This window comes from Perca fluviatilis, chromosome 5, assembly GCF_010015445.1.
Source record: "Perca fluviatilis chromosome 5, GENO_Pfluv_1.0, whole genome shotgun sequence".
Taxonomy (NCBI): domain Eukaryota; kingdom Metazoa; phylum Chordata; class Actinopteri; order Perciformes; family Percidae; genus Perca; species Perca fluviatilis.
In genome coordinates, this window is record NC_053116.1 from 14203961 (window position 1) to 14228310 (window position 24350).

At 40.2% G+C, this 24350-nt stretch overlaps 1 protein-coding gene across 1 annotated transcript; it reads left to right on the forward strand.

Annotated features, from left to right (window-relative positions):
• Positions 1-1636: 1636 nt before the first annotated feature.
• Positions 1637-23928, forward strand: uhrf1bp1 (UHRF1 binding protein 1). Its single transcript, XM_039800932.1, has 21 exons — positions 1637-1862; positions 4737-4899; positions 7774-7812; positions 8038-8129; positions 8234-8423; positions 8912-9052; positions 9185-9355; positions 9935-10115; positions 10321-10407; positions 10944-11114; positions 11537-11682; positions 13091-13232; positions 13357-13550; positions 13652-14865; positions 15038-15222; positions 15309-15448; positions 15659-15809; positions 16393-16649; positions 18531-18639; positions 18821-18912; positions 21229-23928. The coding sequence occupies exons 1-21, from the start codon at positions 1819-1821 to the stop codon at positions 21343-21345; spliced, it is 4026 nt and encodes a 1341-aa protein (XP_039656866.1). The 5' UTR covers positions 1637-1818; the 3' UTR covers positions 21346-23928.
• Positions 23929-24350: the final 422 nt, after the last annotated feature.

Consider the following 24350-nt stretch of genomic DNA (forward strand, 5'->3'; position numbering starts at 1 on the left):
GCCGAGTGCGCATGTCACATGATTGTGTTTTGTGCCTCAACCTATGAGCCACAGGCCTGCTGTAGAAAAGAAAACATTGAGCTATACTTGAACTAATATTCATACTAATGTGTAGTTATACATTAAATGGTTATGTTTAATTAACTGTAAGCCTAAACCAATTCAACAATATATTAATATAACATACAATCATATCATGGGTATTGTGAAAATGGCCATAGAAGATGGTTATCTTTGGCCCCCATAAAATGTGTTGTTTCTTTAGCAATATTATATTTATACACAGGTAAATGAGCAGTAGGATAGGTTTATGTGTTCTGTTCTATACTTTACATGGTCAGATTAACCTATTTTGGGGCTGGGGGCAAAAAGTTGCTGTTGGGGCCCCTAGCTGTTGCCTCCAGGTTTCCATCAAGCACAGTGCACACTACAGCACACTAAAGATGGCTGGAATAACTACAATTTCCAAAGCGTGTAACTCTCCAGTCGCCTCTCCTTTAGCTCAGCAAAATCTGAATTGATTATTTCACAAATATTAGTTGTGCTTTATGTGGTTGACGTTGGATGGTGACTCTGCTAACTTCCAGCTGACTCTAGCCTGGGCTAGCTAGCAACCTGGACAGTCAAGTTTAAACATCAGAGTAAACACAGAGGAAAAGGTGGAGAAGATGAGCTCAGGCCTTATATATGTCAATGGCTCAGGCTAGCAAGACCATCTCTGTGGACATCCCATGACTGAGTTACTTATTAGGATGCCATTCAACCGTGTGACTCTTTTTCTGTATGCCGATCTGACGGCCACTTTCTGCTTTATGATGAATCATGCACAAGCTGAATCTGATAGATAACATTTCACTGGAATTTTACCTTGTACGACTTCATGTGACAATCTGTTTGTTTGGTTGATTGATTGATTGATTCATTCATTGAATACTACCTGTTAAGATAAGATTGATCCCCAGAAGGCAAATTTGATTGTCACAGAAGCACAGCAATAGTACAGATAAATAAAAATAATGAATAATAAGAGAACTAAACTAAAATCAATTTAGAATAAAAATAGAAATACTATACAAAAACATATATAGAGACAAAAATTGCAAGATAAAGTATATAGTGATTAATAGTAGCAGAGTCAGCAAGCAGTGTATACCGGATGACAACTAATGGCACTTAGTGTTTGTCTGTCTTAATATAGCCTAGGTTTTCAGTATAGCCCGGTTTCCATCCAAATATAACACACATTTTAGCCTAATTTTCATAAAATTGGCAAAATAAAATGCTTATTCACATTTTCATCTGCTACTGTTTATTTTGTTCTTATATTTTTAATATAATGTATTGTTATTTATGTCAAGCACAGTACCGAAGGAGACATTTCACTTAAAATTTGAAACATAAAAAATATATACAGTTATTTACAATCAGACTACCATATTTAGTCGTGATTGGTGGGATTCTCCGTTCTCCCCTCAACATCCAGCAGATGGCGACGTTTTTTTCTAAGTCGAGAGTGAGTGAGTGTGTGTGTGTGTGTGTGTGTGTGTGTGTGTGTGTGTGTGTGTGTGTGTGTGTGTGTGTGTGTGTGTGTGTGTGTGTGTGTGTGTGTGTGTGTGTTCAGTTGCTGTCCGGTGTTTAGCGAGGTAGCGCTAGGCTGTGCTGGTGCTGTCACTGTGCAAGCAGCAGCTAAAAGATGCAAACAGCTAGGGCTGTGCACAATTTAGAGGTGCCTGGAAGCTAACGTTAGTAACCTTATATGTTTAACGTTAATTCAGAGGGGGAAGCCTGTGTTTCTGCACGACACGGACGCTAGCAGAAATGGCCGGAATTATTAAAAAGCAAATTTTGAAACATTTGTCAAGGTAAGTGTCATCTCTGGCTTTGTGTTAGCCAGTTAGCCCGGCTGGATGATGGTTTTAACGTTACTGCCTCCAACACAGCAAACGTTAGTTCGCTAGTATTAGCGAACTCTACATTGATTTCCACTTTGGTTACCAACTAGCTTAACGCTACACATTGGAGCAGCGACATGAGAATAACGTTAGGAGACTTGACAGTGGACAGTGAACGCAGCAAACCAGTTCAACCTTAGGGAGACTAATAACGTTAACGGAATTACTTTCCCAGATGTATGCATGTGTTCTTAATACTGTTGTATGCTACACACTGCCTTTAATACTTGTTTGATGTATTAGATTCAATGGGCCTATAACACCTTCCATCACTGTGCCCCACTGCTTACTTTTTCTTTTAATGTCACTTGATCTATATGGGCCCTACATATTATAATTACTTTACCATGGAAACGCTGCATCTAAAGAAACATATTATCTTCCATTTAAACCATTTTATCTTTTTTTTTAATTCAAAGAGTCTTTATTGTCACGGGGAACAGACGTTTATATTTTCAATTCAAGTGTGAAAATCAAATGTATACAATGAGTAACGTTATATCTACTAGAATAAAGTGTAAACAGAGCTGTGTAACAGTGCGACATTAATCAGATATATAAATGAAAATCTATATTTATTTATCCATCTGTCTATCTTGGTTTCTCAGTTATTTCTTATGCTTAGTACAGCTCAAAAACAACACTGGCAGTAATGCTCTTTTAGTTTTTGTAAGGTCCCTGTCTTTTTTTCAGCAGACAAATTATCAGACAGCTGGTTTTCCAGTCAACTTCAGCATCTTCTACAGAGCTGACTGGAGCCTTTTCTGTGTTCCTGATTTTACTTCCTCTATATGTGATGCTCCTCAGGAGACACAGAGCCTGCTATTTCCCTCCATTAGTTGGTTTTATTGTGTCAGATGAAGGTATTGTATTTACTGTTGCTGTCAGTTTGCCACTGCTGAGTTAAGAAATGAATTGATTGGGTGAGAGAGCAATGTGTTTAAAAGGTCTCTCCTACCCCAGCTGGATAGGGTAAAAGCTAAAGTTCATCCATAGACTGATAGGCCTGCACGATAAATCGTTATAAAATCGCGATCTCGATTCGCCCCTGTTCACGATTTAATTTTTAAATGACTTTGATTTTTTTCTTCTTTTTTTTCTCCTTCAATTAATTTATTGAAAGCATTTGTTGACATTAACATGTTTTAATTATGTAAAGAAATGTTCAAGGAGTTCAGATAGAGCCTGTATCAGGGCCATATTTAGTTCAATGTGTTATATGTCACTATTTTAGGTAGGCTACTGTACTTAAATGGCCAGTATGTACTTTATTTTCTTTATTCATTGAAGCCTCTATGTTTACAGGCTTGTGGTGATGCGCAATGTGCTATAGGTTTGGTACTGCCACTTACGCTTTGTGAGAAAAAAATCGTTGCAGAGAATCGTGATATCAGTTCTAAGCTAAAAAATCGTGATTCATATTTTTCCCCGAATCGTGCAGGCCTACTGGGGAATAGGTGTGGGCTAAATCAGAGGCTATCTGTTTGACTGACTTGTATTCTCCTCTCTGCTGTTGTCTCTGTCACTGAATAATTAAAACAGTTATTTTCACCAGATATGACACAATGGACACATACTGTACTTGGTCAGTAGACATGCAAGCACATGGGCTTTATAGTCCAAGTGTCTCTTCAGTTAGGCTATTTCTTTCTAAGTATCTGGACTTCTTCAACCACTGAGGGAGTGTTGGATTTAAATAGACCACTTCAAGGGTGATTCTTTTTAATGGTCTAAGAACGATCTTGGTGTTGTTTAATTGTAGAACCAACAGTCGTGCTTTGGGCAAAGTTTGTACAATGACTTTTCTTGCTTCGGACAAGCTCTGGAATTTCTGTACTCTTTGAACCATGCTAATCTGAATAATTAGGCTATATTGCTAGTTCTATAAATAATAGCACCACTATTCAGCATTCTTCCCTCTAGTGTAGGTCTTATTAATACCACCAAATCACTTCTTCTTATTCTGCCAATCTAAAAGGCAACTGTATTAAAATGCACAATGTAGTTCTATTACTTGTAGTAATTCATAGCGGTTTGGTATTTTTGGACTTCTGAACTAGCTCTGCACCTCAAGCATGACTCATTAAAGGCCCGTGAAAAGTGTGGGAGTTAAGATGAAATGAAAGCAATGGCCCAGGTTTTGTCCACAATAGAAGAAATGTTGAGTCGTTATGTTGCTTAGTGTCAAAGAAAAGCTTAAGCTTTGACCAATGACAGTGGCTTTGACTGGCTTATCAGGTACAACATGGTATTAGTAAGGCCAAACAGTGTCAAATGTTTTGACAAATTGGACCACATTCACTTGCAGTCTCATCAGTTAAATTAAATGTTATTAACCAAAATGTGAGCCACAGTGTATTAAAAAAAGCAGCAGACCAAATTGCAAGCAAGAGAACTACAGTTTATGTTGGTTGATGTCTGAAATATGCAGATTTGCCAGAACAGGGTTCAGTCATATGGTGTATGTGAAATTAAAATACTTAACAAATTGATTTTCTCCGATTGCTGCTATATTGACCCTATGTGGGATTGTAGCTTATTCCTGGCAGTTGGAGCTCGCTACATTAGCACTCTCGGAGAGGTTAACCCACATATGGGGAGTGCCACTAGAGCTATGTGCTCTAGTAAGGAGGCTGCAACTGTTTCTCAGGATGACTCATTCAGTTGCACTACTTGAAAAACGTCTTGGCCAAGCTGCATAATTGAATTTTGTGTAATTCTGTCTCCCAAATCATCAGTGACGTGTAATGATGTCACTCTTTGTATCTGGTCTCATTTCCTTAGGTTCACCAAGAATCTGTCCCCGGACAAGATCAATGTGAGTACGTTGAAGGGGGAGGGGCAGCTGTCCAACCTCGAGCTTGATGAAGAGGTTCTGCAGAACATGCTGGACCTGCCTACCTGGCTGGCTGTCACCCGGGTCTACTGCAACAAAGCTGCCATCAGGGTATGTTATTGACTTGTCAAACCTGATTGTGAGGCTGTCTCCCTTTTTCTAAGAAGACTACTGAAACACAAAGCTGGTGCAGAAAAATTACATAATTCATGTCAGTTTGGTAATTATTTCATAGTTCATTTTCAAAGTGAACAAAGGTTTTCTGTTTATTATTGCCAAGAGCTTATGAAATTCCGAGTCCACAGAGTAGTAGAGGAAATGAGCAGTGGCAGTACCATGGAAATAAGCACTGCTAGAGGCACTACTGAACATGTTATGATCCTTCAGACCAGCACTGGTTATTATTATTATAGAGAGGCAAGCCATGATTCAGAGAAACACGACAGCCCAGAGCTTGAGTGATCCTGTGATAAACTGGCTGGTGTACATTGAGCTGTTAGAATGGATGGTTTGTGTTCCCAAATAATCCCAATAATACCACATATTTAAGGCCACATATTTTATCTAAATGTATTAATTATATCCATATTGTTGTTATTAAAGTTTATTCTACACATTGTATGAATATGGTAACCTCTTGAACCTCAATTTTCTCAAGTTTCCCAAAGGTAGCTTTGAAGTAGCAAGCAGCATTGTAGAACAGTATTAGATATAATATTATGTATGTATTATGCTTGCAACTGTACTGTAAGATGCTTTTACTGACTAAAAATATCCAAACCTAAGACACAATATGTTTCAGTAGTAATATTATAGATGTTTTTGTTTTCCATTTTATACACATGTTACTGCGTAACACCTGACTGTAGACTTTTGGTCTTGTTGATCTTGACTACATTTGAAACTATCAATGTCAGAAATCTCAGGAATTGCTTTAAACTGCTCTTGATCTTGTCTTCAGGATAGATTTTTCTGGCTGTCAGCGGGTCGACCCTAGTTGTCTATCTACATGTTACTGTTAGTCATCTTCAGACATTTACAGCCACAGCATCAGTTTTCATTGCTATGCAAATAATACTCCTCCTATCCGGCATCCAGCAATAATCACAGAGAGCTGGCTACTTACATGGCTGCATTAAGACATTCACAGTTTGAAGGCTCAAGACTGTCTGAAGCTAAATGCAGATAAAATGGAAATTCTCTTCAAAGGTCTTGCAAATGTCAACGTAGAGCTGGGCGATATGGAGAAAATCAAATATCACGATATCTTGGACCAAACACGTCGATATCGATACTGTAGGGTTGACTGTTGGTGCTTTCACAAAATATTTGCACAATGAGGTTTTTGACTAATACTCGTCATTAATGTGGATATGATGACTAAGTGGGTAAAGGCAAATAATAAAACAGCTAGAGCAGTCTGGTAAATTCAGAAAATTGCATCACTTTACTGTAAAGCAGCCTTTTAAAAACAGGAAAAGATAACACTTATGCCATATTACGATATAATGATATCCAAAATCTAAGACGATATCTAATCTTGTATCACGATATCAATATATTACCCAGCCCTATGTCAACGCATTATTTACTACCCATTATGATTCATTAGCCAAAAATATTGCAAAAGCTTTGGTGTTTCCTGTGACATTATAGTGTGTTAAAACATTGATGCAACCACGTGCCTTTAAACTGAGGAACATTTACAATCAAAGCATTCATGGCTTCAGAAACCATCTATGCATTCCAGCCATCCACATTTGAATGCTCATATTTATAGACTGGCTTTTTTGCAATCCTTTGTTTTTAGCATTTTTTTAAATGTCAACAATAAGGAGTAATTTTCAAATACTTTATATTCTTAATTTTATCTTTCTTCGTCCCCCTTTGTCTAATCAGGAATGTATGCTTTATTTCTCATTCCCTCTTGTTTTAGTTCATCCGGTACTTGGTAAAGCTTTAGATCGGGCCCAAAAAAATCAAGCCCGACCCTACCCGAGCCTGTGCACGTTGTGTCTGAGCCCGGTTCGGCCCGACGCATTAACTGGAAATTATGATCCCGAGCCCGATTTTAAAACCAACAATTTTTTAATACGCGGGCCGTTATAACTGACGTTCTCAACTACAATTCCGAGTTGTTTGAACTACAGAAATCTGTTTAGAATTATCTTAATGAATAATGCAAAAAGGATGAAGCATGTAAACTGCGCTGTTTGTTTATTCAGAATGGAATGGATCGCAAATGGATCCGAATGAAGAAACGTAAAAAAACAAACAAACTCGACCCTAGCTCCCCCAGCCGAATAGTGTGGGTAACGGATCAAGGCAGCAGCATAATCAAAGCCCTGGAACCATAGAGGAGACTTTCTTGTCTCGATCACCTAATTAATACTGTCCTTCGCCACGGTCTGCTTGCCGACGCACTGGCCGACAACGCGCCAGGTAGCCTATAGGAGAGACCATATCTTCGTGAGATATCTGAAACAGTCTGGCCTGGTTGCGCATTTATCGAAGACAGTGCTACAGATGGGGGAGACACGATTTAGCACAGTTTACCTCACACACTCAAGTCCGTGCAGGACATCTACCCAGAGCTACGGGAGAAGTTGGAGAGGCATATCTTTCTCACCACCCAATTAGGCTAATGATTAAAAAAAAACACAAATGCTTGATCAAGGAGGATAGTGGTGGGAAATATCGGCCCGGCCCGGCACGTGGGTCAAGTTCGGGCTCGGGCAGAGAATCTAAACTCTAGTACTTGGTAATAATAATTTAGTTGATAGCTGAAGGGGATATTTGATTTGTTGAGCAGAAGTGGCAGTATTACTCCAAATATTACAGCGTGGAAGTTATTGTTGTTGCAGTTGCGTCACAGCAGGTTGATGTTCACGGTGCGCTTGTGCTCAGTGAATGACTGTGCAGTGCGGAATGCTTTGGCGAGTGTTTGTGACTGACTCTTTGGACCATGTCGTCCCGTCTTTTTAGATACAATGGACAAAGTTGAAAACAAGCCCCATCTGTCTGGTAAGAATGATGTTATTTCTGGCTTTCTAAAGAGTTCTCCCTTCATGTTTTAATCCCAAAATAAACTAACTTTGGCATGACTAGCAGTGTGCATAGTTATTTTACCGTTTTGTTATACTGCTCCATAGGTTGTGCTCTCTGTCCTGTTATCATACGTAAATGTTAGGTTACTTCTCTATTTCTCCTTGCGCAATCGTATGCCTAGTAATTTCCTCTTGTGTGCAGTTCTTGGATAAGGTAGAGGTAGAAATGAGGACATGTGAGGAGCCACGTCCACCTAATGGCCCCTCTCCTATAGCTATTACAGCAGGCCAGAGGTAAGCCCAAATAAATCTTGCGCCAGTATATCTGACTACTAACACTACATCCCATGTATATGGTGAAACATTGCCTTGCTCATGTTTACAATGTGTATTTACAGCGAGTACGGCTTTGCAGAGAAAGTGGTGGAGGGCATGTCTGTCAGGATCAACTCCATAACCATCAAGGTGCAGGCGCGTGCCTTCCACGCCTCCTTCGAGCTCTGGCAGTTACAAGGCAACAGCCTCAACCCCAAATGGCAACGCACTGACCTCCGCTACACTCGTGTCACCGACCCAAAGAGAGGAGAGGTACAGTGCAGCACACTTTTGTCCCCCTCCTCACCCAGCTTTGCCACTGATCTGCCTGGAAGTTCCAACTGAAGACAATGTTTTACCACAGAAACAGCGCATGCTCATTTAGCCCTTGCATTAAATCATTTAATCAAGCCAACTGTTGTGGTTTTTATTAGCTGCAGGGATTATATTGAGATGAACAACCTTTCAGAATGAGCTCTTGTAATCCACTTAAGAGCAAATGCGTCCGTTGCCTTTTCTTTTTCTGTTTCTATTAAAAACCATTGGCCTTGCCACACTGATACTGATTCCATATAAGTGTCGAAACATGGTGGTTTTTTTTTTTTGTTTTTGTTTCGTAGTGTGTGTTTTTGTCTCGTAGTGGGTGTGTTTTTTGTCTCGTAGTGTGTGTTTTTTGTCTCGTGTTTTTTTGTCTCATAGTGTGTTTCTTTTTGTCTCGTAGTGTGTTTAATCATACCTGGATTGTGTGATATTTGTTTCAGGTGTTGACATTCAAAGAAATAAACTGGCAGAGTCTACGAATCGAGGCAGATGCCATGGAGAGTGACGACCAGGACCTCAGTAGCACCCCATTACGTCTAATCACCAACCAGGGTCGCATTCGCATCGCTCTAAAACGCAGAGTAAGACCGTGTTTCTACCATTCATTTACTATTCTGTCATGGAATTGGTTAAAAGAAATCACAAACTTGACCTCATCTAAATTGCAAACTATTTGTCACAAGTCAAGTTTAATTCTTCATTGTTCTATCTAGATAAAGGACTGTAATGTGCTGGCGTCCAAGCTGCTTTTCATTCTGGACGACCTGTTGTGGGTGCTGACGGACTCTCAGCTCAAAGCCATCATACATTACGCCAAATCTCTCAGCGAGGCCATGGAGAAGTCTGCCCAGCAGAGGAAGAGCAGCACTGCTGAATCCCTACAGGTCCTGCCTCCTTCCTGCTTATGAATGTTTGTTTTTTTTTGGGGGGGGGGGAAATGTGTTTTAACTACAGAAGAAAAACTTGAGAATATTGTCAAGCTTAAAACATATGAGCCTAATTCATCTCAGGAATTGTTGCCAACTCATCTTTGTGCCTTTTTCTTTAAAAGGTCTCTATATGCCATTGTAAATCACTGGAAATATGAGTAATTCAAACGTCTTTAAAGAACCAAATATATGATCTGTAGACATACATACGATTTTGTGAAAGCCCCACACCAGCACTTGCAGCATTTTCTCAGCTTCTCTTTACATGACACTCTATTTAAATAAAGTTGTGTTACTGCTCAGTATATTCACAGATTTTTAGATAACATTGTGCTGTACATTCATTGTATATCTTCTCACAGCAACACAAAGATTCAAGATTTAACTCAAAAGTAGCTGGGACATGACTGTTTCTATACATTATAGATCAAGTTTTCTTTTGTTTCACTATGACATTCATGTTGCAAGAAATATTTTCTTTGTTTTGTCAAATCATCTTGGTAATTTCGATGTTTGACCTTGTCCGTGTTTTAGACTGCTCCTCCATCGCCTGGCCTCCACAACCTTTGGACAGAGCCCCCACCTGCCCCCACTGGCACCCCCAGCAACGCCAGTCAATACTTTGATCTCTATGATGTCAAGGAGTCTTCTTACCACACCTTCATATCCCGGTTGGACTTACACATATGCAACGACAATTCTTCAATGGATGAAGGTTAGTTGGAAATGACTCACCAGTCACCATGTGCCAAAAATGATTAACCTGTAGCCTTTATTATTGTCCTATTGCTATTTTACCTCAGCATAAAGCCACAATGGTTTGCTTTACAGAAACCCGTAAAATACAGCAAATTGTTCAGCATTTGAAGGATAATTACTGTCAAGCTGGTTTTTAACAGCAATCATATGATCTTGCACAGATGACGCTCCCCCACCAGGCTTGCAAGGTGCCATGCAGTTGACATTCAGGAAGCTGGGTTTCGACTACTATCCTGTCCACAGGCCTGGTGAGTGTGATGACCGGTCCTTTCTCTGACTATATATTTTCTTACCGCAGTGTACCCAGAGGCTTTTCCCTGCTCCCACTTTAACCACAGCATTCATTCAGGCCTAGCTGTTAGGAGGATTACTACTCAAGCAGACTAATGGCTTGGGAGATTGTGCCCAGTGCCATTATTCTTTGTGAAATTCCTGAAGTGTAGAATGCAGAACAGCAGAGTCGCCTCTGGAGCTGATTATGGTCAATTAAACACAGTCAGAAAATGATTTTTGTTTTGCTGCTCTGTTTGATTAACCATTGCGGCCTTTGAATTTTAACAGAAGAAAGATGCATGTATCCACACAGTACAACTTCATATACAGCATGTGTATACAGTATATAACCACACATCCAGCTTTTAAAAGTGGTCAAATTTACAGGAGGATACAGCCAAATATAAGCAAACTCAAACATATAGCTGTTACATACAGGCATGAGCTGAATGAGTGAGAAAATCAGTTTTAAGCCTAGAGTGGTTGCTCAATCATAGCTGCTCTAATACAGCTGATGGATGTCGACACTGGGAACGCCACAGTGGAGCCATGGAGGCTCAGGCCCAGTGGGCTGGGAAACTGCTGCAGGAGTACCAGAGGAGAGTAGAGGCTTCTGGGTTTCCTGGGCCACATACTGAGGGGCCCCCGCCAACCAAGGACTCTACTGCAAAGACAGTGCAAGGTATGAACGCAATATGGATATATTTCAATTCCATTTGTCTTGTTATAGGAAATCTATGTCTTTTGTGACAGCTTAACACCGATACAATTGCACAGATACATACCCAGATCTCATAACAACAACTGGTAATCAGTCCGAAATTGTGCAATGAAATAAAACATGTATATTTGTTCGCCTTCATTACACAACAAAATACCCCACAGTAGCAACGGTGAAATTACGACCCCATCCCCCATACAAACCAAATGCATGGCTCAGTTAACAGCAACATGTTTATGATAAGAAAGACACACATCCTAATCTTTAAAAAAATATTTCTGAACATCAGTGTCATGATCTAACTAGGAAGCAGACTTGCTCTTCCGTAAGTGAGTCATTTCTGCTTGTCACAAAGTGTTTTCTCTCCCATGCACGTACTTTAGATGGACAGTCTAGTCCCAAGTCCAGCCCCTCTGACACAGAGCAGGCATCCAGCAGGAACTCTGTCACAGCTCCTTCACGGTCATCACTGAAGAGGCTGCGGTCTAGCTGTGTGGTGGTCAGGATGGATGATGTGGACATTCACCAGGCAAGCTTTAATGATCAACTGATTTGATTTACCTGCTCTAACAGAAGCCTTACTTCAGTTAATGCACTGAGAGACTGTTCTTCAGTGGCAACAGTCAGACAGTACCTCTGACAAGGCTAGAATTCAGCTTGCACTTAGAAAACCTTACCAGTGACAGAGCAGTCACAGATGGTGTTGATATTGAGGAAACGGGAGTTTATAATCAAAAGAATCTCAAATGGAACTAATCAACCTCCAGCCACGTAACTGATGATCTACAGTGGATCACGCAGCCTGGACAATATCAACAACTCCCTTATCCTCTTCTGAAGAAATGCCATGTAAAATTATATTCTCAGACGTCACCATCAGCTTCCTAGCAATCATGACATAACCTACAGTTGTTAACAGGCAGGCAAATGAGAAGCCTTGCATAGTGTGTGTGTAAACCATGAATAAGTTGATAAAAAGATGTGACAAGAAAGTGCTTTTAAGCATGTTTAATTACTGACCACAGGCATTATCAAGATGGTTCCTGAGATGACTTTTCTTGGACACACATTAACTTTTATAAGAAGAAAAAGGTGTATATATTATTGGCTGTACTCCATAACTGTAGCTCTATTGCTAGCTAGCTAGCTGACACGAGTGTCATGTGCTGCAGTGAGTGTAATGTGCTGCAGTGTGCTCATCACTTGCATTTAGCTTAAACTGGAAAAAGGCTTAGAAGCGCTGCATGCATCTGCCTGACAGGCCTTACAAAGGGAACAAAAGTCTCTTCCAGACTAGCTTTCTAATATGTTTGATCAGATATTTGATTTGTTATATTACTGTGATTATGTAAATGCATCAAATTACCCTTCTGGAAAATTGTAACATTAGACGATTATACATGTGTAATCATTTCTGTACTAACAACTACAGCCTTGTAATACATTTCTGAAGCTTTAGGCAAAATTATTCCTTAAGTGTCAGTAAAATACCCCAGTAAGAATGGAATAGTTCCATAAATGTCTAAATGCCTTTTTTTAAATCTGAGACTGAGAAAACCCCTGCCACAAATTACACTCTCAGACTGGTTCTGCAATTTCACTTTTGGCATTTCACACTTTTCACCATGAAAGAACATAACATTTCCAAGGCTATTTTAAGTTTAAGACACATGTAGTTCCCCATTTCAAAGAATCAGAGGCACCCAGGGGGACATTCTGTACAAGTCTGGGCCTCCACCTTTTAATTTAGACAGGAAGTCACTGATGTTAAAACTCCGGTGGTTTGGTTCTGTTATGTGCAACATACTTGCACTTTTGTTGAGTAATTGAGTTCCTTTTCTTATTGTGTCTTGAGTGAATCAGATAAATGCAAAATCAAATCCCATATTTAGTTGATATTTCCACCACTGTTCTAACCTCTACACCTCAACATTCAGGTGTCTACCAGAGGCCGTCAAAACAAGAAGACCCGCTCTTTAATATCCTGCAACCGTAAAGCTCTGCGTTTGCCAGACAACATACCAGCAGTTCATCTGCAGTTCACTGAATACTACTTTCCTGACAACCCCAGTTTTTCAGGTATCATGCAAACGTATTTAACCATAGCTGGGTTTTTTCTTTTGCTTGTTAATATCCACGTTGGTTGTGTATGTGAATGTCCTGTATTAGTATCTCTTGCTTTTTTCCCCCCCCCTTCTTTCAGTGCCCACCTCAAACCTGTATGGCCAGCTGAATGGCCTCCAGCTCTGTGTAGACCCAGCCAGCGTGCTGTGGGTCAATCTGTTTTCCCGGGGTTTGCTGCACACCCTGGACCAGGTCAAAGCTTTCTACCATTTGCAAGACAGCAACAGGGCTGAAGAGCATGTGGACATCCGCATGGATGCAGCTCAGCTCAAGGTGAGTACACTTTTTATCACTTTTTGTCTGATAAAAACTTGTTGCATTTCTAATAAATGTCTGTATACTGATGGTTGATATATATATATTCCTTTCTATAGTTAATAATCCCCTTGGATTTTTCCATATTGGACCATCCGGAACGTCCACAGTCACTCTCTGTTACTGTACCCCAGATGGTTCTCAGCAACACCCGCCTCTGCCCTCATGGCTCCAGAGCTGACCTCAGTAGCACCATTGACAAGTTCGCCAGCTGCCCTTTCTTCCAGCACACACCTCCATGCCCCTACCCCAGAGACCAGAGTGCCTTCCACCCCATCCCCTCCACCTTCCTCCAGCACTCTCAAGAGACAGCGCCCCAACCTCTGGACAGAAAGCAGCTACGATCACAGGATGTCTGGTCTCTCAGTCTGTCCCGTGCGACCCTAGGTTTTGACGGAGCTCGGCGATTCCCCAAAGGCAGAACCCAACCTTTTGTTGAGCCCTTTGCGATGTCTGTGTGGATGTGTCAGCCCTCTGCCTTTAAAAATGGATCATTGTCTTCCTCCTCTAGTCCCAGCAGAGCCCGCCAGCCATCTTCAGAGCAGGAAGAGGCTTCGCTCGCTTCTATCCACTTCTTGGCTCACACCATCACTCCAGTGAAGCTGTGGCTCAACCACTACCAGTATGTTGCCCTGCTGAGGATGAAGGATGCCATGGCTCGGTTGGGGGCAGAGTTGGGCAGGGATCTACGAGATGTTAAGCAGGCTCACGGCCAGAAGACAAGACCTGCTACAGTTAGCCTTGCCCTTCTGGTGGACTCTGCAGAATTGGGTCTCCTGTTGCCACCAGTGTGCACAGATCCAGAGGAAGAAATTCCCCACACCCCAGAGACAGACAGCCCCAGCATAACAGACTCTGACATCTCCCCGACTCATCACTCGGCAGTCCTGGAGAACAGTGAGTTAGAAAATGGCATCTCCTCCACCAATACTGTCAATGTGTTTGGTCAGGATGAACAAGATGGGGTGGTGGAGGAGGCATGTGAGGCTGTGGAGGAGGGGTTGGAGGGGGATGGTTTGACAACACAGGAGGACACATCTGTCCTCTCCCCTCCACTCTCACCTGGACACTCCCCTGCCCTCTCCCGCGAACCCTCCAACTTTAGCCTGGAGGGAGAGCTGTCAAGCGCCATCACTGTCACCAAGGATGTGACCAAAGATGCCATTAGTGCCTCGCTGGACCTGACCAAAGGGGCGTTTTCAATAACAAAGGATGCCTTTAGCATGCTGAGTCGTGGCTCAGGGATGAGCAAATTGTTTAGTCCGCAGGCAAAGTAAGTGCTAGTGCTCTCCTGCTGTGCCGTTGGCAACATTAATAGTGTTTGTGAGTCTGGAACCCATATTGTGCACCACATGCTTTTACTGGTTGCCCCTTAACGACTGTGTGTGTGTGTCTGTGTGTGTGTCTGTGTGTGTGTTTGTTTGTTTGTTTGTTTGTGTTCCTAGGGAACAGGTCCAGCGTTCAGAAGAGTCCTCCCCCTCTCTGGCTGCCAGCCTGCGCCACCAATCCATGAAGCAGTCGCCTTCCCAGCATTCCTTTGATAGTGCTATCTTGGATGGCAGCCTGCCTGACGAATATCTCTCTGTGGACAGTGATGTCAGCGACAATTTTGTTGTTCTCATGGACTCAGGTGCTTAGAATACTACCAGGTTTCCAAAGCAGTTTCTCTGAAGTACACAGGTGACATCTACTAATAAGTTTGTTTCATGTTTCCAGAATCAGGTATGGAGTCCATGCGGCCCAACAACACTCCTGCAGGCAGTCTAGGCAGCCCAGCCCCGGGGACAGAGGGAGGTTCATTAGCGGACCTCAGCAGCTCTCTATCCCAAAGTATTGAGGACGTATCTCAGGATATGGTGGGTTACTATGCTCATACAGTATAAGAGATTTCATGGATGGATTGAAATTGTCAGTGGAGTTGCATTATTTTTCTGAACAAAGCAATATCTGAAAGAATATTTAGAACGTTGTCCTCAATACATAGAACAATAATTCAAACCCTCACTTCAAATTTTAATCTGCAGTGGTTTAAATGTGATTTTTATTGTGATGCGCTGTTGTTACAGTCCTCGGTGTTGCTGCTGATCCTGAGTGGAACAGCTTGTACCGTGGAAGTAAAGGGAGAAGACCAAGTTGTGGCGGTAGAAGCCCAGAATCTGAACCCTGTGCAGCTGGGCAATATCAGGGTGTCAGATTTGCTGGCTGGCCTCGTACAAGGTAACCTGGATTATTATTGCCATGCTGTTTGTTTCCTATCAACAAACTCTTAAAAAAAATGTTTTCTCCAATCATGTTCTCTGTTTACTAGTCATGTGCAGCACTTTTTATTTATAGTTACAGTTTCATGCTAATCATTTTTTAGAAATGCCTATTTTAGAGAAGTATTTTAGATAGGCGTAAGAAAAAGGGCAAATGAAATGTAAATCAATCCTGGTCTATGGTCTTCTTTGGCATCTTGAAGTTTAGTTCAATTTAGCAACATATCTGTAAGCTTTTTTTTAAACTGAAAAATCACTCAGATATCTACATATTGATTGATATCTAATCTCAGCAGTTTCAAACAAACAAATCACAGGTTTCAGAGTTGAACAGTTTAATCACAACGCGAAAAGCACTTTTTGCGTCATCTCTTATGTTGTGTAAATGCCTCTATATCAAAATGTAGTCACTTAATATCGGCACATGTCTCAGCTTAAAAAAGGAACATGATCAAGTTACAGTATGGAAAGCATGCTTGAACTCGTTGCAGCATAAAGGGCCCACGTGGCTTACAAATGTACCATCTTCTTTATTTCTGCAGCCCCAGTCGGACCAGTCCAGAAGCAAGGTACCAGGGGCTCTCCAGTAGTGTGCATGCGAGCAGAAACGGGTCCCTCTGCGATCCGACACTCTGCTCTAGCCGAGTCTTTGGGCTTCCTGGATATGAGAGTGCAAGACTGCAAGGCAGAGTTGTTAGCCTCCACAGTGGCTAACATTGGTCCTTTTCTGGAAGACGAGTTCAGTGCTGACGGTCAGCCAATGAAGTTACACATGAGCAACATCAGCATCATTATGAAGGTGGGTTTTGGATAATGTCTGGATTTGGGGTCAGTTTATTTTACATTATTGTGGATATGATTTTAGTCTCAGCACTTTACACGTACAGTATCTCACAAAAGTGAGTACACCCCTCACATTTTAGTAAATATTTAATTATATCTTTTCATGGGACAACACTGAAGAAATGACACATTGCTACTGTACAATGTAAAGTAGTGAGTGTACAGCTTGTATAACAGTGTAAATGTGCTGTCCCCTCAAAATAACTCAACAACTCTAATTTCTAAACCTCTGGCAACAAAAATGAGTACACCCCTCCAAGTGAAAATGTCCAAATTGGGCCCAAAATGTCAATATTTTGTTTAACCTCCATTATATTCCAGCACTGAATGCTCTGCTTCAGTATGTCACAAGACATGTATGCATTCATGGTTCCCTCAATGAACTGTAGCTCCCCAGTGCCGGCAGCAATCATGCAGCCCCAGACCATGACACTCCCACCACCATGCTTGACTGTATGCAAGACACACTTGTCTTTGTACTCCTCACCTGGATGCTGCCACACCATCTTGGTCTCATCAGACCACAGGACATGGTTCCAGTAATCCATGTCCTTAGTCTGCTTGTTTTCAGCAAACTGTTTGCGGGCTTTCTTGTGCATCATCTTTAGATGAGGCTTCCTTCTGGGACGACAGCCATGCAGACCAATGTGATGCAGTGTGTGGCGGTTTGGGCTGAGCACTAACAGGCTGACCCCCCCACCCCACCCCTCAAACCTCAGCAACACTCGTACATCTATTTCCCAAAGACTACCTCTGGATATGACGCCGAACACATGCACTCAACTTCTTTGGTCGACCATGGCGAGGACTGTTCTGAGTGGAGCCTGTCCTGTTAAACCGCTGAATAGTCTTGGCCACAGTGCTACAGCTCAGTTTCAGGGTGTTTGCAATCTTCTTATAGCCTAGGCCATCTTTATGTAGAGCAACAATTCTTTTTTTCAGATCCTCAGAGAGTTCTTTGCCATGAGGTGCCATGTTGAACTTCCAGTGACCAGAATGAGAGAGTGTGAGAGCGATAACACCAAATTTAACACCCCTGCTCCCCATTCACACCTGAGACCTTGTAACACTAATGACTCACATGACACCGGGGAGGGAAAATGGCTAATTGGGCCCAATTTGGACATTTTCACTTAGGGGTGTACTCACTTTTGTTGCCAGGGGTTTAGACATTAACGGCTGTGTGTTGAGTTATTTTGAGGGCACAGCACATTTACACTGTTATATAAGCTGTACACTCACTACTTTACATTGTAGCAAGGTGTCATTTTTTTTTTTTTTTTTGTAAAGATTATTTTGTGGGGCTTTTCCCTTTTTATTTTAGTTACAGTGGATAGACATGAAAGGGGGAGAGAGATGGGGATGACACGCAGCAAAGGGCCGCAGGTCGGATTCAAACCCGGGCTGCTGCAGGACTCCGCCAACATGGGGCGCACGCTCTTACTGGGTGAGCTAGAGGCCGCCCCGTGTCATTTCTTCAGTGTTGTCCCATGAAAAGATATAATGAAATATTTACAAAAATGTGAGGGGTGTACTCACTTTTGTGAGATACTGTCGATTTGATGTAGGCATCTTTTTCTCTCAAGATAATCTAACTTCTGAGGACAATCCACTCTGTATGTCCACTGAATTGAAAAACATTATTTGTTTTTAGTCACAATATATAAGCGGGACTCCTTGTGACGCAGTGGCAATACTGAGTGGATTATCCTGGTGAAATAAAGTAAATCAAACTTTGGACAGACTGTAATCTTTTAGTAAAAAGAATTAAACAGTAATGGAAAGCCAGTGTTGAGGTATGCGGTTAAATGTCAGGATTCCTTTTTGTTTCTTTTAGGATGACAGCCCTAAAATCTACCCTACAGCCCCTCAATCTGTCCCAGCCTCATTCATTGTAGATCAGCTGCTCCTCGAGCGCTGTGACGATGGCATCATGAGGCTCAAAGGTGAGCAAGAAAATATTATTATTATATTATTTTTTAACTCGTCAGTATTGTGATACACCCAAATACCAGCAGGATCGTGAACCGTAAAACCACAAATACTCCAGCTTAAAACATCTGCTGTAACATCTTAACAGAAAGACAGAACAGAAAGTGAACTTCGCCATTTCCTTTTTGATTGCAGCTGAAGGTACAGACCCTAAAGCCTCGGCAGGTGTTCCTGTGGCTGGTCCGGACAACCCAAACCATCCCTGCTCTGTTCAACAGCAGAGCCAGGTAGGGGAGACCAAGCCGTACCATATAATGTATATGCTTCAGCGTGGAGTGTTTGTAGCCAGGATTTTAGGCTCGTGACTCCAATATGTGGCTTTTGTGGATGGGAAATGTTTAGGGTTTTTTGCCTGCTTAGTTAGACGAATGGACAAGTTATAATATTTAAATATTTCTCGCCAAATTTTAGTTTAAAAGAAATGATGTAAAAAACGGAAGCAAAGAAAGTAAGCCTCTTTAAAACAATGTTGATGGTGAAATATATTGCTGTACACTGTTTAACACAATTTAATTTAATTAATCAAATTTGCCAGCAATAGTCATTTTGTTTCTACACCAAAAACATGGTCATATATTTTATAATATATTATAGGATATATATATTGAGGCCTCAATTTGAAAATAGGAGATAAAGGTCCCATGGCATGAAAATTTCATTTTATGAGGTTTTTTAACATTAATATGAGTTCCCCTAGCCTGTCTATGGTCCACCAGTGGCTAGAAATGGTGATAGGCGTAAACCGAGCCCTGGGTATCATGCTCTGCCTTTGAGAAAATGAAAGCTCAGATGAGCCGTTTTGGAATCTGCTTGTTATGAGGTCATAACAAGCAAGGTTACCTCCCCTTTCTCTGCTTTGCCCGCCCAGAGAATTTGGCCAAACCATGAGAGAGAGACATCATGGCTTTCAAACGAGCAAAGTGGCAGTTGGTCAAGGCCACACCCCCACCCTCCACCTTGCCACTCCCACTCTCCTCCTCAATAGCTTCAGACACAGAAATGGCACATACTAAGTAAAGCTCATTGTAGGACTGGCTCTAGTGGCTGTAGTTCTGTACCAAAGCTGAATTTCGGGAAATTGTGGGGGGGTTTTTTTTTTTTTTTTTTTTTTTTTTTTTTTTTTTTTTTTTTTTTTTTCTTTAAATTAAAAAAAAAAAAAAATAAAAAAAAAATTATTAATTTTTTTTTTTTTTTTTTTTTTTTTTTTTTTTTTTTTGTTTTCTAGTCACAGCTTAGAATTTTTTTTTTTTTTTTTTTTTTTTTTTTTTTTTTTTTTTTTTTTTTTTTTTTTTTTTTTTTTTTTTTTTTTATTTTTTAAAATTTTAAAATTTTTTTATTTTTTTTTTTTTTTTTTTTTTTTTTTTTTTTTTTTTTTAAGAAAAAAAAAATAAAAAAAAAAAAAAAAAAAAAAAAAAAAAAAAAAAAAAAAAAAAATTTATTTTATTTTTTTTTTTTTTAAAATATTTTTAAAAAAATATAAAAAAAAAAAAAAAAAAAAAAAAAAAAAAAAAAAAAAAAAAAAAATAAAAAAAAAAATAATTTAATTTTTTTTTATTTTTTTTTTTGTTTTTTATTTATAGCTTAGATCCAACAAACAAAAGGACCTCTTTGTTTAGTATTGTAATGTCATGTCATGGCATGTATGTGATTGTCAAGTGTAACATTAAAGGTCCCATGGCATGAAAATTTCCATTTATGAGGTTTTTTAACATTAATATGCGTTCCTCCAGCCTGCCTATGGTCCCCCAGTGGCTAGAAATGGTGATAGGTGTAAACAAACCATTGTGGGACTGGCTCTAGTGGCGGTAATTCTGCACCAAGGCTGAATTTCGGGAAAGAGACTTCAGATACAGTATTAGGGGACCACTAAGGCCTATATAAAAGCATCCAAAGAGCACCATGTCATGGGACCTTTTAATTGAGTGTGAAATCAAGATACTGCTTGCAAACTAATTTATTGGCTATCAAAATGAATATCAACATTGTACCAACCATGAGGCTGTGTGTAGCTCTGTATTATGATAATGATCACAGATTCAGGTCAAGCTATTCAAACCTCAGCCAGTAGAGTTATAAGCACTTCTGTGTTATTTGTGTCTCACTAAATCGTGTCATACAGACAGTGCTGTCCATATTCCATCTGTGGACATTTTACGATGTTTGTATGCACAAAAAACAGCGTAATACGTTATTATAAACTGGTAGTGCTAACAATGGCTAAACTGGCTAGAGCTGATGATAACAATGACAAATCCGACTTGTAAATGGAACGCATTCAATTCGGGTGTGACATCATTCCCAGCTTCGGCTTCCCAGTTCCGAGGTAAATGGAACCCACTATAATACTGGTGTCCTGTTACTGGTCAGCTCTAAGATCAACAACACAGAGATGTGTCCGTACATAAGATTGTTTTATGGTATTGTAATTACACCTGTTGCTGTCGGGCAGAATCTGATATCCGCCCACTTGGCATGTAGCACCTTGCCAAAGCGTGCATTTAATAGCTGTAGCGGGAACTAACCAATCCAATAATCCCTTACAGAGACAAACCTTGGAGTCCCAGCTCTCTGACGCCCTGGCTGCTCTCACCCAGGCCCTCAGTGACAGAGAACGCCTCCTCCTGGAAGTCAGGAAGCATGACCCCACATTTACTCTCTGAGCCTTATCTGTCTTTCACCTCTGAACCTACAGCATCACTGCTCCTGCTGAGGAACAGTGATGGGATGTATCAGGCTGAATGTCAGGAACCAGCAACACTCAATAAAAAGCATGTCTGGACTTTGGACATGTTTGGAAAGAAAATAAATCCAAGGCTTTGTGGCTTTGGCTCACTTCCTACTATATCACACTGTTCATTAGATTACAAACGAGCCCCTGTAACAATTCCTAGAATGGGAATCTAGTGAACTAAAGTATAGGTACAACTTTTTAACTGGCAGTCTAGATATTCCTCACTGCTGTACTACTATACACAGATTATCCTGTTTTGTTTTTTTTCTCGCCCAAATCAGCGTACAGTAAACGTATTGTGTGGTTTCAGTGTTTGACACACAGCATGCAAGAGTAAATATCATCAAGCTTTAATTCTCTCCAGTTAACGATTTGTGTTAACGGAAACATTCAGTTGAGCACAAGCCAAAACCTCCTCTTCACATGCACTGACACTGCCAGACAGCTGCTAGTCCATGAGTCGCTCCCTCTATAAAAACCCAATTTATGTTGAGCATGCTTTGTGAACAGTGCTAGTTTACACGTAGCACATTTACAGATAGACTGTCATAAAGCTAAATATACTTAGTAATGTAGATTACTTGTGTAAGACTTTTTTTATTTTTATTTTTTTCCTTCTTCATTTAAAAGTATTATGACAATATTATCAGCTGTTTGTTGAAAATGTGTTGTGAAAGGTAGGGGGAAACATTGCACTTTTTTTTTTATTTTATTTTTTAAGGAAACCGAACACTGCTTTCACTGAGAGGTGGGCACATTTCCACCTTGCTTTATCACCAAGGTGGAACGGTCACACACTGAAGTTCTCAGAAAGCAGGTTGAATCATTCCCCAGTGTTACTAGTCTTTGAGTTGTGAAAAGTTGATCATGCTTCTTTTGTACTGTGAAACAGTGTGCTCTGTGGTCGAATGTCGGCTCAAGACGACTCGCCTCTTGGTCTCTCCCTCGGCTGTGGAGAGCAGGGTGCACAGTAGCTTCAGTATTGTAACTGGGTTAGTCTTTTTACTCTAACACTCTGGTTTAAAGAGGTTTGGGATTACACCAGCTACCAGAGTTATAATACTTGATCTCCTTAAAACCTTTGTAGCTTGCCAGGAAACAAGTCAGACTGCTAGTGTTATTACCTCTGTGCACATTTGTCATGTAAAGTATAATAGTCATGAACTTATTTGTATATTTATTTAGATTTTGCAAAGTGTTTTTTTTTGTTTTGTTAAACCAGTTACTTTACAGTGTACTGAAGCCATATCAATCAAAGAAATTTACATTTAAAAAATAAATAAATAACGTGGTACTGATATTGCATGCACACAGTGTCATGTAAACCAAAATTCACTACACAATCTGAGATTTTTCAGGGTGTTTAATCCTGATCTGCTGCAGATTTTATCTATCAGGCAAGTTGCCAGTTCAAATTTCTGTCACTTTCCTTGTTCTATGCATAAATCATGCATGGATTCAAACAATGAATTTGTTCATGAAAAAGTCCTGTCAGCTACATTTTCAGTACAAATGTTCTATTGTTAAATCAGTGGTTTAGCATTTTGCCTGCGGAGGTATGGTTATCTATTCCAGTGGTTGCAAAAGCTGTTACAGCCACCTTTCACCATTCACCATTTTCCCCATGGTGTGCTTGGGAGACCCCTGGTGGCTAAGCTTGCAAGAGCATTCCCCATTCAAAATGTTATCTTTATCTTTTCTTTCTTCACTTTGGTTGCCTTGCTAGCTATGAATGACAGATTTACATTTCTAAATAGAAATGTAAAATATTTAAGCAATAGAAAGGCCGCTTTGGTTTAACCAAAAAACTGACAGAGCGGTAACACTACACATTTTTTATGTGGAATTCTTCAATTTAATGATTATTAATGTCAAAGAAATGATTCACCGCCCTACCAGTTTGTTTTCCCATCAACTGCATGTATACTTAACACATCCTAATATCAGTGTAATAAAATAGAGATACTGCCCTTTAACCTCAGTGTAACTTATAGTTGTGATCTTATCAGCTTTTGATATTTTTATTTTTGCATGGCCGTAGTAGACACATATACTAAATTAAACTTCCTATGCTGGATGCAACATGTAGCTGTAAGGTGTATCCAGTTTCCCTCTCCTTTGTCAGGCCTCAATAAGTAGCATCCCTATTCTGCTGACAAACTGGTGCTCTGCATTCCATCTGCTAATGACCTGTGTTAAATAACCATGCAAAAAGGAAATGAAGAGTGAAGCGAGAGTCACTTCAACCTGACGTGTTGCCACTGAAAGCAGATGCATGTACTGAGGTGATGTTGCATAGTTAATGCCTCGTGAATCACTTGCACTTGTGTGATTAATTCACTGGAAATTGCACTTGTTTTGATGTAATTCAGTATTTTTGTCAGTTGTGTAGTTACATTGAATTTTGTATTGTCTTTATCACTTCATTGAGACTAATAACATTGGTTCTGTGAACCAAAGCTAGTATGTTGAAAATATTTTAAAAGTAAAATAAATGATTAATTGCTGAACACATTTCAGTTGTGCCTTTAAGTTTTCATAGAAAATGCATGTTTCCGGGTAACAAAAAAATCTAACTGCGTCCACATTTCCGTTGACAAAAGATATACAGCAACATGTACGTTCAAGTCTCACTCGGTTTAAGTTTGTTAGACTTTAACCTCAATAAAAAGTACATATTTCCAAATGAAACACTTTATTTTAGTATTGTGAGACAAATTTAAGTCAATTCTGAGATCAGTTGAATTTACAAGTCAAAATTTGCAGTAGACTACTCACACGAGAGGTTTTATAATCTGAAAAAGGATCCAAACTATGGATTTTTGAAATGTCAATCAAAAGGAATATCCAATGTGTGCTTTTAGGACTATGAAAAGAAACAAAACTGCACATTTTTGTAATTCAAACCATTAGAACTTGAAGGCATCACGCAAT

Excerpts from the sequence above, each read along its gene's own strand:
- uhrf1bp1 (XM_039800932.1), top strand. The coding sequence starts at position 1,819 with ATGGCCGGAATTATTAAAAAGCAAATTTTGAAACATTTGTCAAG. Across the intron at positions 4,900-7,773 it reads GCAACAAAGCTGCCATCAGG|ATACAATGGACAAAGTTGAA; the intron begins GTATGTTATTGA and ends CCGTCTTTTTAG. Across the intron at positions 13,551-13,651 it reads TGGATGCAGCTCAGCTCAAG|TTAATAATCCCCTTGGATTT; the intron begins GTGAGTACACTT and ends TCCTTTCTATAG.